The 14,064-nt window shown below is 39.6% G+C and overlaps 1 protein-coding gene across 3 annotated transcripts in view; it reads right to left on the reverse strand.

The window, feature by feature from the left end:
- The window catches only part of prkg2.L (protein kinase cGMP-dependent 2 L homeolog), a 59,036-nt gene extending 53,961 nt beyond the window's left edge, over nt 1–5,075 (reverse strand). Inside the window, 1 exon segment of one of the 3 annotated variants that reach the window (NM_001092130.1) lies at nt 4,975–5,075. Coding sequence is in view for 2 of the 3 variants with exons in the window: in XM_018245102.2 (XP_018100591.1) it covers nt 4,793–4,815 (23 nt within the window). In the remaining variant the exon portion in view is untranslated. 3 annotated transcript variants of the gene reach the window in all.
- Nucleotides 5,076–14,064: the final 8,989 nt, after the last annotated feature.

Below are 14,064 nucleotides of genomic sequence, written 5' to 3' on the forward strand. Positions count from 1 at the left end.
TGGCACCACTTTTTTTTAAACTAAATTGCATCCCGTGGGGCGGGACTTGGGCAGTCATGCAGTGCTGAGAGGAAGAAGAAAGCGCCCCTTATGGAAGGCAGAAAAAAAATGAAGGAGCTGTGAACCTCGCGCTCATATAGTACAGAAAGTGTCACTACCTACAGCCACCAACTGTGAAACCCCCTTCACGTTTCCATAACAATATGCCCCGGCAGAGCAGTGCTAGTGCACTTCAGCAAGGCAAATTACACGTGTGCGGCTGTTTGATCTGCCATGACAATACACAAGCTTAATTTCTTACAAGACACAAGGTACATAAAAAGCTAAAAAATACCTCACACTTTTTATTACTGCGTAGATTGCTCTCAGAAAACATGCTGCATAAACAACTGCTACCCTATAGCAGAAAAGGAAAAGTTGTGCCCCCCTTTAACAAAACAGGGATTGTTTTGGGAGAGCATTTTTTAATAGCTTATATAATAGCCGGCGGGCCCTGTTCCTAGTGGGCCCCTGACTGGTCTGTTATTATTAATTTATTCCCCTGCACTGCTTCTTTTTTTTCACAGTTTGTGTCTGCTGACGAAGCCGTCATTTGAATATAAAGTGAAGGGCATTTTATGAGGGGTATGGAGAAATGGAAGGTATCCCATTCATTGTGAGCTTCTATTGTACCCATTGCTTGTGCAACGTAGGGACTTGGCTCACTCGGACACGCACGCCTGTGCCACAATATTAGCTTATCTCTTTTTTGTTTGCCTTTCTCTTAGTAAAGTTTTCCAGAGAGCACTTTCAGAATATAAGCAAATGGCTAAGAAGCGATGGACCAGCAGCAGTCGTTTATTTGGCCATTATCATGGTGCGCTGGCTGATTGCCGTATCCTAACAGAAGGTTCTGTGTATCTTTGCCATGGGGAAGACAAATGAAAAACAGATAAGTAAATATTCTGGCATGGGGGGGAGGCAATTTCTGCACTGCATTGGAAAGAGGAGAAAATACAAAAAGAGTTGGTTAATAGTTGGTTAATTAGAGAAGGCCCAGTCAACTGACCATTAACCATTCTGGGGCACAGATCATTAACTATACTATCTTTTCTAGGCTACTTGTGTTTTTGTTGATTCCCACCAGAATTCCTAGTTTTTCTAAAAAAAAAGTGTTTCTTAAAAAAAAAATGTATATACAGGTATGGGATCCGTTATCTGGAAACCCATTATCCAGAAAACATGATTTTCTAGTAGACTTAAGGTATGAACCAAATTACGTAAAGATCTGTTATCCAGTAAACCCCAGGTCCCGAGCATTCTGCATAACGGGTCCGATACCTGTACAAGGTCCATGGGGGAAGCCATATTATAAAAGAAAATCATGTGATAAGAAAGAGTTAATTTAACACTGTTATGAGATCAGGGGAAAGGCGGGAAAGGCAGAAGCCACATTTATTGCCCCAGATGATTAGGAGAATCCAGGGAGGCTTTTAATTAAACAGGGCTTATAGGTGAATGTTTCAGAAAAAACTTTCAAAACCAGTACCTATTGTACTTGGCTGTATTAAGCAGTACAGGTACAGGATCCATTATCAAGAAAGCTCCAAATTACAGGAATGTTTCTCCCATAAACTCTATTTTAATGAAATAATTTAACAAAACAGAATATTGTTCTTCATCCCAACTAAGATATATATAATCTTTATTGGTGGTAAACAATACAATTGGGTTTATTAAATGTTCAAATGATTTTTAGCAGACTTGGGTATGGAATTCCAAATTACAGAAAACTCCTTATCTAAAATACACCAGCCCCTGAGCATTCTGGGTAACAGGTCCCATACCTAGGGTTTAGTTCTCATTTAATAAACATGGAAATAGCAAAATGATTTTGACTTAAAGTGGTTGAAACTAGGTGGGTGTGGTTTATGTGTGGGCAGGGCCAAAATTTCGAACATTCCATCCCTCCACTTTTTTTGATCCCAATTCAAGCACTGGGTGCAATGCAGGTGAAGGTATGGAGAAAGTAAGAAGGAATTTATCTTTATAGGGCTCATTTACAAACATAAGTGTGCAACTTCTCTCCTCTAAAGTTGGCCATAGACGTGCAGGTTTACCTGCAATATCGGACGAACGAATGGACGTCCCCATCTCCCAATCTGCCACTAACCTTAAATTTAAATAAAGTAGTAAAAGAACAGATCAGACAATGTTTTGCCCTGACAACAATCATACGAAAGTTTATGTCTGACTTGTGAAAGCTTGTGAAAGTCTCCCTCTGAAAATCGTCAGATCGGCAATATGCAGAGATATTATCGACAGCCGACAGATATTTTCTAACCTGGCCGATCGACTGAACGGCCGATCGTCATGGCACGAAAAATGTCAGGACACTCCACACACAGTCCGAAAATCTTACGAATCGAGGATTAATACAGTTATATCTGTACACCTATGGCAAGTTTAACCCCTAGGGGAGGGGGTAAGAGATTAGGAGATATTCCCTGGGCCCCAATAAATTAATCTACAGAGAGTAAGGGATCCATAACAAACCTGTCAGATCTTTTCCAAGATATTTTTACCATTAACACAGATGCAACCTAGGCCTCATATTGATGTGACATTTAAGGTGGACTGTTGGTTACACTTAGTTATTTAATGATTTTACCAAATAAAATGATATTATGGATATATCATGTGCATGGAATTGCTGATACAAAGTAACAGTAGTCAGCCAGCTCAGAAAAGTAGTCAGAGAGATCAGGAGGAGAGCAGGGGCTAGGCTTATGGAACTGTTTCAAACCATTACAAATCATGAAAACTCTGCATATTTTTGATTGATGTATATTGCAAAGTTGCTTGAAATTGTGTTTACTTTTCAAAAAGCTTACGTTTTTGTGGGGTTCCCCTTTTATAAAAGAAGTCTTACTATTTTGTTTCATATGCTATAGTGTGTTACTAAACTGATAACATATGTGGGATCATATGATCTGTGTTCAGGATTTCTTGTAACACTTGTATCTTGTATCTCTGCTAAAACTTTATTATGTGGTAATTTTCCATTTCACATTTATTCTTCCTTCTTTCATAGCTTTGCTTATCTTACAGTGTTCTCATAAACAATAGTAAATGTGTGAGATCAAATAATGATCATGAGAAGTGCTGCCATAAACCAATAAAATCTAACTGTAGTTCATGGCCTTTATGAGGTTGAACAATGCTTGAACAATGTAACAGATCTGTGACTGCAAGACAACATCATGGGAGAGACCAGGAGCGTAACTACAAAGGAAGCAGCCCCTGCGGCTGCAGGGGGGGCAAAGGTATAGGTGGCCCCATGAGGCCCTCATTATTGATCAACCTTAACATATACTGGTAAAACAGGACAACTGCTGGATATGTTGAGGGCCCTAAAATTAATTTGCTGTGGGGCCCAATAAGAACTAATTACACCACTGGGGAGACATGTGGGCATATACACCTGGTAGGATTAATACATTGGTGATAACTGGGCAACATAAGGGTGACACACAGGAGGAATTACATTTTCACAGAGGTTTCAGTAATGTCATATTAAATGAAACTATGTTTACTGAAGTACTCCATCAAAATGTATATTTGTTTCTCAGCCAAGTCCATAATAGAATGAGGCCATATTTTTGAAATGATATGATAGAATGACTGATCACAGTAAAAACTGGTTAAAAGTTTATCTGTGTATTTTCAGCCCAAATGAAAGCAGACAATTAAACCATTGTTTTACACCACTCTAGACTCAGCGTAACCCATTGAAGTCAATAGGACAGATGTAGGAAATGGAGCATTTTGCCTAAAGAATTGGTGATGTTTGATTAATTTGCTTTTAAAGATAGTAAACATTATGGGGTATATCTATCAAAGAGTGAAGTTAGAGATCACCACAATCTGCTAGAGTGAAATACCACCTCTCTCCATTCATTTCTATGGGATTTTTAAAGGTGTATTTTCAAAGGGTGAAAGTGAAATTCACCATTTGATATATATGCCTTTAAAAATCCCATTGGAATGAATGGAGAGTGGTGGTATTTCACGATAGTGGACCGTGGCGATCTCTAACTTCACTCTTTGATAAATATACCCCTATGTCTCTGATCTGTCTGCATAATAAACATAGTTGAGGAAAATATACATCACCAAATATTTGAGGCACGGGACATGAATGAAAAAAAATTATATAAGCAAGAAAAGTTCTGCAATCACAAGTTTTTGGCAAATAAAGAAAAAATATTTTTTTAATTCATATGCAAAGTTGGACTTCTTTGCCAAAAACCTATAAGTGCAGAATTTATTATTTTTTGTTTTTATTCCACATGGGCAGCTGTGATATATATATAATTCTTTTCTGTAATTATGGAGGATTTATTTACCAGGGCAACTGTGTCTCGTTTCAAACAGAATCCTAGGATGCCATCATAACTATCAACTGGGAAAGTACACAAAATTCTTCTTTCATGGGGGGCACTGATTCCCATCCTATAAAAAAACTCCCCCAAAGCCTGATTCCAGACATCCATATTTAAGTCTTATGTGTGATATAACAAACCTATTTGTCAAGAATGGCTCAGTACAAAATATGTAGTACAAAAAAAGTACATAATAGCAAAAGCACTGGATTATCTGATATTTTACAATACAAACAAAACTCCAATAACAGTTACAACTAATGTCATTATCTTCATAATATTATGCCCATTGGGATTTGGACCGACCAAGGCTCCACAACACCATTAGACACAGACTGTAATGCCACCACCAGTACATCGAAGTTCACCTTATTACTTGCACTTGCCTCATTTCAGAGGTGACTCCAGACAAAGAAGTAACGCTTTCATACGTTTGCACCTCAAGCGCACCATGCGTTTTGTGACAGGAAAGACAATGATAGTGCTGGCCACGCCTCGCAGGTGATTCCAATCTGGTCAGGCATTTGCACTTGTTTTTTACTTTTCTTACCTCGTTTCCAACTCGCCTGCACAAACAGAATTGGACCTCGCGCTTTCACTCGCTTCCCTCAGGGCAAAGGCAGGGAACTGTGACACTCTCTGCTGGGCTTCTTCTCTCAGAAACACATGGTGCTCTGTAAATGATAGGTGTCCCTGCCTGCTGTCATCTTCCAGCCCAATAGTAAATACATCCCGGGGGTGGGAGGCAGCAGCACTGGGCGCGGCAGGACGTTATTGTCACCCATGGGAGCAATGTGGAAAAAACACACGACAGGGGTTTAAAGAGAGGCAGAAGTGCACTTCCCTTCTAATGTTATTATCTCTCACACACATACATACACACAAATAAATCATCATGTAAGACATAGATTTGTATTTATCATTTTATGCATTTTACTCTTTGTAATAATCTTAGGGTTAAAAATCGGTAGCCTGAAAATGAAACAAGGAGTTCTGTTACGTAGTAATAGATTATATAACATACAAAACACTGGTGTACAATTTGTGTCCCATGCAGTAGTTGTGCAATACTTTGTAGTGCAGGGGCAAGTGCAAAAACAACCCCAAAATAAAAATGTGCCTAATAAAATTATTGGTACATGTTATGCTTTTGAAAGCAGTGGTTTCCCCCTGTCTATTGTTGATTAACAGGCCTGTCTTTGCTGGGGAACTAAAGAATTTTACAACATTGTTTAAAAAGTAACAACAAGGAGTTGCATTCAATAGCAATTGTTTTTACAAATAACTTTAAAAGAATTGAACATTTTTCAATGGAAAGTTGCTTAGATTTACAGCCCCACGACCTTAACTGCAACCCACTTATTTACCCACATGGATCTGCTACCCCAGGGATCCCCAACCTTTTGAACCAGTGAGCAACATTCAGAAGAAAAGGTAGTTGGGGAGCAACACAAGCTTGTAAAATGTTCTTGGGGTGGCAAATAAGTGCTGTGATTGAACATTTGGTAGCCCCTATGTGGATGGTCAACCTACATTGAGGCTCTGTTTGGCAGTACACCTGGTTTTTATACAACCAAAACTTGCCTCAAAGTCAGGAATTCAAAAATAATCACCTGCTTTGAAGCCACTGGGAGCAACATCCAAGGGGTTGGAGAGCAACATGTTGCTCACGAGCTACTGGTTGGGGATCGCTGTGCTACCCGAACCCAGCCGCAAGGCCCAGCCCTTATTCGCAAACCCAATCTGCAACTCCCAGATAGGGATGTCGCGGACTGTTCGCCGGCGAACTTGTTCGCGCGAACATCGGCTGTTCGCGTCCGCCGCAAGTTCGCGAACGTCGCGCGACGTTCGCCAATAGGCGTTCGCGTCAAAATCGTTCGACCATTCGATCGCTAAAATCGAAGGATTTTCGTTCGAAACGAACGATCGAAGCCATTGGATTGAATGAAATCATTCGATTAAAATCCTTCGATCGTTCGAATCGAACGATTTTCGGATGTTCGAAGTTCGCGAACTGTTCGCATTTTTTGCCGGTGTTCGCGAACGGCGTTCGCGAACACATTATCGGCGGTTCGCTACATCCCTACTCCCAGACCACCATTAAACAGAAAGTGCATTTGCTGAAACCGGATGTGCCATCATCATAAGTGGGGGGAGACAGAAAAAAAGTTTCATAAAATTTTAAAAGAAGTAAAATATAGACAATATAACATAAGCAAGGCCGGATTTCCTCTTCGGCCGCCCCTAGTAGAGTCCTGCAGTGGGTCGGGTACCCGCGGGTTACCCGCAAAAACCTGCGGTACCCTGTGGGTTGCTGGTAGAAGTTCCGGGTGCAAGTACAGACCCGGGTCGGCAGTTCTGCGGGTTTTGCGGGTCTCGTCTACTTCCGATTATGTCACTTCCGGTTTACAATGACAGCACTTCCTGATTCTTGATGGTCAAGCGGGTCGCGGGTCCGTGTTGCAGATAAGGTACTTGCGGGTTAATCGGGTAGCGGGTCCAAGCAGGTAAGAATGCGGGTTGCAGATCCGTGTTGCGGATAGCAGGCTGCAGGTACGTGTTCCAAAAAATGGACCTGCGCAGGACTCTAACCCCTAGGCTGTGCCCCTATTTCACACAGTCCTTGTGCCCCTGGGTTGCGCGGTCCAAGTGCCTGCACTGCCCCCTCCTGCCGAGCACGCGAGAGCAAGCGCAGGAGCACTGGGGAGCTGCACGTCCCCAGTGCTCCCCAGAAAGCGGCTGGGCAGCATGCCGCCCCTCTGATTTTGCCGCCCTACCCCGGGCCTTTGTGGCCTCACCATAAATCCAGGCCTGAACATAAGATAAGAAATATAGATGAGACCCTCAACCAATCCGTAACCCACATCTATACCTGCACCTGAAAATCCTACACTCAATCCACAGGGTACCTGCTTTTTTTTTTTTTTTGGGCAACCCACCTGCATGCTGCAGGACATGCTGCAAGACTCTAGCACCATGTAAATTAATTGAAAGGGGTTGTTCACCATTAAGTTAACTTTTATTATGATCTAAAGTGTGCTTTTCGGAGACAATTTGCAATTGGTTTTCATCTAATTTTTATTTGCGGCTTTTGAGTTATTTAGCTTCAGCAGCTCTCCAGTTTTCAATGTCAGCAATCCGGTTGCTAGGGTCCAAATTATGCTAGCAACCATACATTGATTTGAATAATAGTGTTGCGAAGTGAAATATTAGATATTAGGGCTTTTTGTGGAAGCCCAGTAACACTTTTATCATGTACTGTCTCTGAAAAATTCAGCTTCAACATTTCGCCATCTAAAACCTGCCTATGGGGGACCTCCTAGAACCTATTTGAAGTCAATTGGTGGACATTGAAAAATCGAAGTTTTTTTTAAAATACTTTGAATCAAATTTGATCAAATACGATGTTACTTCGATTTGTGTGATTCGAATTTTGAACGAAAACTACCTATTCATATAGTGCACAAGATTAAAGGGGATCTTGATAATTATTTCAAGGAAAATCTTCTCTCGGTCTCTTCGCAGACTTTATTGTGGGAAGCCCATAAACCCGTTCTGAGAGGGATTTTTATCCAGATTGGGTCCCAGCGGAAAAGAACCAGGCAGAAGGCCATTGATATTTTGGTTAAGGAATTGGACAGATTATCTGAAATTTATATCAGTTTCCCTACGGAGTCCCATCTTTCTCAGCTCCAACGTACCCAAAGAGATCTGGATTTGCTTTTAACTACCAATGCTGAGAAGACCTTACGTTGGGCTAGACATAAACTATTCAGTTCTCTTGACAAACCAGGTAGAATGTTGGCTCGTAAACTCAATGAGAGAGATAAACCCATTTCCATCCATAGAATTCGTACCTCCCAAGGCTCTTTGACTGGTAACCCTTTGAAGATGTCAGACACATTTGCGTCTTTCTATCAGAAGTTATATGCCAAACCCCCTGTTACTTCGGATAAACGATTTGACAGCTTTTTTTGGGATCTTGCTCTACCTAAACTTACCCCAGATCAGGCCCTTTATGTTGATGATGTTATAACACCGGAGGAGGTCTCTGCAGCCATTAAACTGCTGAAATCTAATACTGCCCCTGGTCTCGATGGCCTTACGAATCTCTATTACAAAAAATTCTCTAAGGAACTGACCCCCTATTTGACCCATATGCTTAATGGCTTACGGGATGGCAGTTCTCTTCACCCAGAATCATTGCAAGCGAAAATTTCAGCCATACCTAAACCTGATTCGGATCTCTTTGATTGTAAAAATTATAGGCCTATTTCGGTTTTGAATACGGATATTAAAATTTTAGGTAAAATTATAGCTACGCGCATTAACACCTTTCTCCCCGATATTATCAATAAGGACCAGGTGGGGTTTGTTCCTGGGCGCCAGGCTTCTGATGCTACTTTTGATCCAGCGCGCCCAAGTAGCTGATGTTAAGTCTATGATCCTCAAACTTGATATTCGTAAGGCCTTCGATTCGCTATCCTGGGACTACCTCTATTATGTTCTCGGTAAATGGGGGTTTGGATCTAAATTACTCACGTGGGTTCGGGCACTTTATAATTTTCCGTCCGCTTTGGTCAATATCTTAGGCTTTACATCTAAACCTTTTCCGATTTGTAGAGGGACTCGTCAGGGTTGCCCCTTGTCTCCTACCCTTTTTAATTTAGCAATCGAGCCTTTAGCAATTGCGCTTCGTTCTAATCCCAACATCACGGGCATTACTGTAGGGGCGGCACATCACAAAATTAGTTTATTCGCTGACGATCTAACCCTTATTATTTCCAAACCAATGACTTCGCTTCCCAATTTATATAAACTTTTAGATATATTTGGTTCCATTTCAGGACTGCTGATGAATCACCAGAAAACTGAGGCCCTTAATATCAATCTTCCCCATGAGGTTGAAAAATTGCTTCAGCTTAATTTTGAATTCGCCTGGCAACCTCACTATATTTCCCTTTTAGGGATTAAATTGGCCAGGTCTTTTGACAATCTTTACAAGCATAATTATCCGCCGATGTTTAAATCTTTGGAGGCCCTTTTGAAGAAATGGAGCTCTCATACTATATCCTGGGTAGGTCGTGTTAACTCTGTTAAAATGACCCTCCTCCCTAAGCTTTTATACTTATTTAGGACGCTACCTATTCCGATTCCTGCCGGCAGTCTAGCTAGATTTGAATCTTCTATTGTTAGGTTCGTTTGGGCTGGGAAATCCCCTAGAATTGGTAAACTAACCTTGTTTCAACCTAAGAACAGGGGGGGTTGGGGCTCCCTAAGCTCTCTTTTTATTATAGCGCGGCCCACTTGGCTCAGATTTTAACTCTCCATTCTACAGACGATAGTCCACACTGGGTCTCTATTGAGGCCGCCTTCACACAACCATATTCACCCACTGCTTTAATTTGGTGTCCCCCGGGGAACAGACCCAAGATACTTAGTAGGTGTTTTCAACACACTCTGAAACTTTGGGATACTCACCAGAGGAAACTCCGTTTATGTTCTCCCTTTAGAAGTGCTACTCCCATCTTTGGGAATCCACTATTTAACCCGGGACTCCAGACTGCTCAATTTGTGTGGTGGACCGACCGCAATATATATACGGTGGGTCAGTTGTGTTCGCCCTCTGGTCCTCTTTCCCTGCACCAACTGATTGATAAATATTCTATCCCCTTGGGTGAAAGGTTTCGGTTACAACAAATCCTCCACTTTGTTCATTCCCAATGGTCTAGAGTTGAGCCTACGGATGTTCCATCAACCGCTTTCGAAATCTGGTGCCTTCGTTCCCCTAGATTACGCAAGGCGGTTTCGTATATTTATGACATCTTTTTTGATTCCCCGCAGCCCTTGATGTTACCGTATATGTTGGCTTGGCATAAAGATCTTTCACGTGACCTAGATCCTGTGGAATGGGACCGAGCATGGACTACGGCTAGGAAATCATCCAATAATGTGTCTTTGCAGGAGTCCAATTATAAAGTGCTCTTTCGCTGGTATCTCGTCCCAGCCCGTATAGCCAAATTTTCTCCTTCAGCTGACCCTGGTTGCTTCAGGGGTTGCGGTGGAATAGGTTCGATGTATCATACTTGGTGGTCTTGTCCTATGGCACGTAGGTTCTGGATCAGAGTGTTTAATATGGTTTATTCTATTTTTGACATTTCCCTTCCCAGGGATCCTGCATTAGCGTTATTAGGGATTAAGCCGGAGTGTTTGAACCATGCCCAATTCCGTTTGTTTACCTTTATTATGACTGCGGCCAAAAAGACCCTAGCTCATGCTTGGAAACAGAGGAGCATCCCATTTGATCCTGTAAAAGTTAGAGTTGACTGGATTATGTCACAGGAGAAGATAACTAGCGTCTTACTAGACACACATCAGAAATTTTTGGTGGTCTGGAGTCCCTGGTTTGAATATAGATTTGGGCCTGGTGTTCCTAGCATCCTTTTTTATCTATAGTAACGGGAGTTTTATTTTGCTGTTAGTGTAGAAATGGTTTTATTTCCTTTTCCATTATTTATTTTATTTTATTTTATTTTCTTATTGTTTTAATGGATATTTTCTATTGTGTATTTTGTGGTTCTTTTAATTGTTGTGGTTCTACTGTTAATATCTCATTACCAACTGTGATTTTCTGTGTCACCTTTGATATGCTCTGTATACCTATGTGTATTAGAGATGCTTTTGTGGTAATAATGTTCTGTACGACTTTTTTTTTGCTATATTCAATAAAAATTTATTGTGATAAAAAACTACCTATTCAACCGAAAAAAAACTTAAATGTTTTAAAATAAATTACGGTTGGTCATTATTTAGTCATAACAAAAAGCTCTTTGCATGGCGGAAGAAGAACACTGCATTCCAAGAAAAACACCTCAAATACGATGTTACTTCGATTTGTGTGATTCGAATTTTGAACGAAAACTACCTATTCAACCGAAAAAAAACTTAAATGTTTTAAAATAAATTACGGTTGGTCATTATTTAGTCATAACAAAAAGCTCTTTGCATGGCGGAAGAAGAACACTGCATTCCAAGAAAAACACCTGCTACCTACTGTCAAATTTGGTGGAGGTTCCATCATGCTGTGTGGCTGGTTCAGGGACTTAGGCCCTTGTTAAAGTTGAGGGTCGGATTAATTCAACCCAATATCAAAAAATTATTAAGGATAATGTTCAAGCATCAAAAAGTTGAAGTTACGCAGGGGTTAGATATTCCAACAAGACAATGACCCTAAACTCACTTCGAAATCTACAAAGGCATTTATGCAGAGGGAGAAGTACAATATTCTGGAATGGCCGTCACAGTCCCCTGACTTCAATATCATTGAAAATCTATGGTATGATTTGAAGCAAACTGTCCATGCTCGACAGCCATCAAATTTATCTGAACTGGAGAGATTTTCTATGGACGAATGGCCAAAAATACCTCCATCCAGAATCCAGACACTCATCAAAGGCTATAGGAGGCGTCTAGAGGCTGTTACACTTGCAAAAGGAGGCTAAACTAAGTATTGATGTAATATCTCTGTTGGAGTGCCCAAATTTATGCACCTGCCTAATTTTGTTATGATGCATATTGAATATTTTCTGTTAATCCAATAAACTTTATGTCACTGCTGAAATACTACTGTTTCCATAAGGCATGGTATATATTAAAAGCTCAGCTACTTTGAAAGCTTGGCCAATGATAAACAAAACTTCAAAGAATTAAGAGGGGTTCCTCATATATATATATATATATATATATATATATATATATATATATATATATATATATATATATATATATATATATATATATATATATATATATACAACCTTTATCAAGATGTGTTACTTAATTAATGTGACACATCTTGATAAAGGTTGTAGAACACAACCGAAACGTCGATGTATAACCGATGTAAATGCTTTTTGTAGTCTAAATAAATCCTTTGGAGTAAAGAAGATACGGTGTGCGTGCTACTCTCTGATCCTGTACAACGTTCAACTACAGCACAGCACCCGACATTTACTTAACAGCAGATAGCGTGTGCGGATTTTGGAGTCATATATATATATATATATATATATATATATATATTTGTGCAGAAATACTATTATGTGGTATAATGATATATTGTGGAAGTTGTTAGAAAAGCAACTGTGCTTCCACTGTGTGTTAGTAAAAAATATGGGTTTGACTACCATATGATCCTATACTAGTTTGGTATTTATCTACATGCTTGAGGTATAGAAAGGTTTCGGAGTTTGTGCCTAAGTTATTTAGGTCATATTACTGTATTTGTTTAGATTACAGTGTATGTGCAGCAGTAAATATATAGTAAAAAAAAGACCCAGAAACAGAATTAGGCACAGTATATATGAATTTAGACAAATTTACAGCCTTTAGTCCAAACTGTAGTTAATTAATCACTATAAACTCCACACATCAAAATGTATATATTATGCAAGCATACACAGAGAATGTGCAGCGTGTATGTCTTAGCAATTAAAATGTCATAGTTCCATATATAATGTCCATATTTCATATTCTGATATATACTGTCCATAGTATGCCAAATAATATGCAGCTCTAAATCCCAGAAAGAATTATATAAATTGAATAATGTACACTGTTATTTGCACACATTGCTCCTTAAATTTAAAGCCTGCTAGCATAAGGTTATGTATATAGAACCAATACATTTATGTAGTTCTTTACAGAGATTGTTAATCACTCACATGATTCACATTTATATGGACAAAAGATGCATTTTGTTATGTTTTGTTTTTCCATTTTATTATTTGGCTCTCATGAATACCTGTTTATGAACTGCAGAATAATCAATCTGTCAGCAGACGTTTCCCATTCTATCTGTAGCCATGACAGTGGATTGTTCATGTGTTGTGACACTGGAAGATGCCCACCAATGTGATACCAGCTCCCTCACATTTGTATTGCTAAAAATACTCCTAGTGGTAGGTATAAGAATAGCACCCAAAAGTAAAACCCAAGCTTGACCAAAATTCCTCCAGCTACTGTACATTGAGTAGGACAAACAATAGCTTATCTAAAAGCAGTTCCATTGTGAAGTGCTGGCTTTTTTGGAAAGCACAGTGTCAGCCACAATGATCTGATATGGCTGCCCACACAGCAATATTATACATAAAAAATACAATTTTAAATGGTAGTGTGAAGTATGTATCTGCAATGTACACAGTCTAATATAGTGATAGAAATTACACCATAAAAATCATGACAGAATCCATTTACAGGGGTGGTTTACCTTTAAATTAACTTTTAGTATGTTATAGAATGACTAATTCTAAGCATTTTTTTCAATTGATCTTAATGTTTTCTTTTTTATAGTTCGTGGATTATTTGCCTTCTTCTTTTGACACTTTCCAGCTTTCAAATGGGGGTCACTGACCCCATCCAAAAACACATGCTACAAAGGCTACAAATGTATTGTTATTGTTACATTTTATGAATCATCTTTCTTTTCAGGCCCTTTCCTATTTACATTCAAGCTTCTTATTCAAATCAGTGTGTGGTTGCTAGGGTAAGTAAGCCCCTAGCAACTAGATTGCTGAAAATGCAAACTAGAGGGCTGCTGAATGAAAACTAAGTAACTCAAAAAACAGAAATAATAAAAAAT

Source organism: Xenopus laevis, chromosome 1L (assembly GCF_017654675.1).
Source record: "Xenopus laevis strain J_2021 chromosome 1L, Xenopus_laevis_v10.1, whole genome shotgun sequence".
NCBI classification, from domain to species: Eukaryota; Metazoa; Chordata; class Amphibia; order Anura; family Pipidae; genus Xenopus; species Xenopus laevis.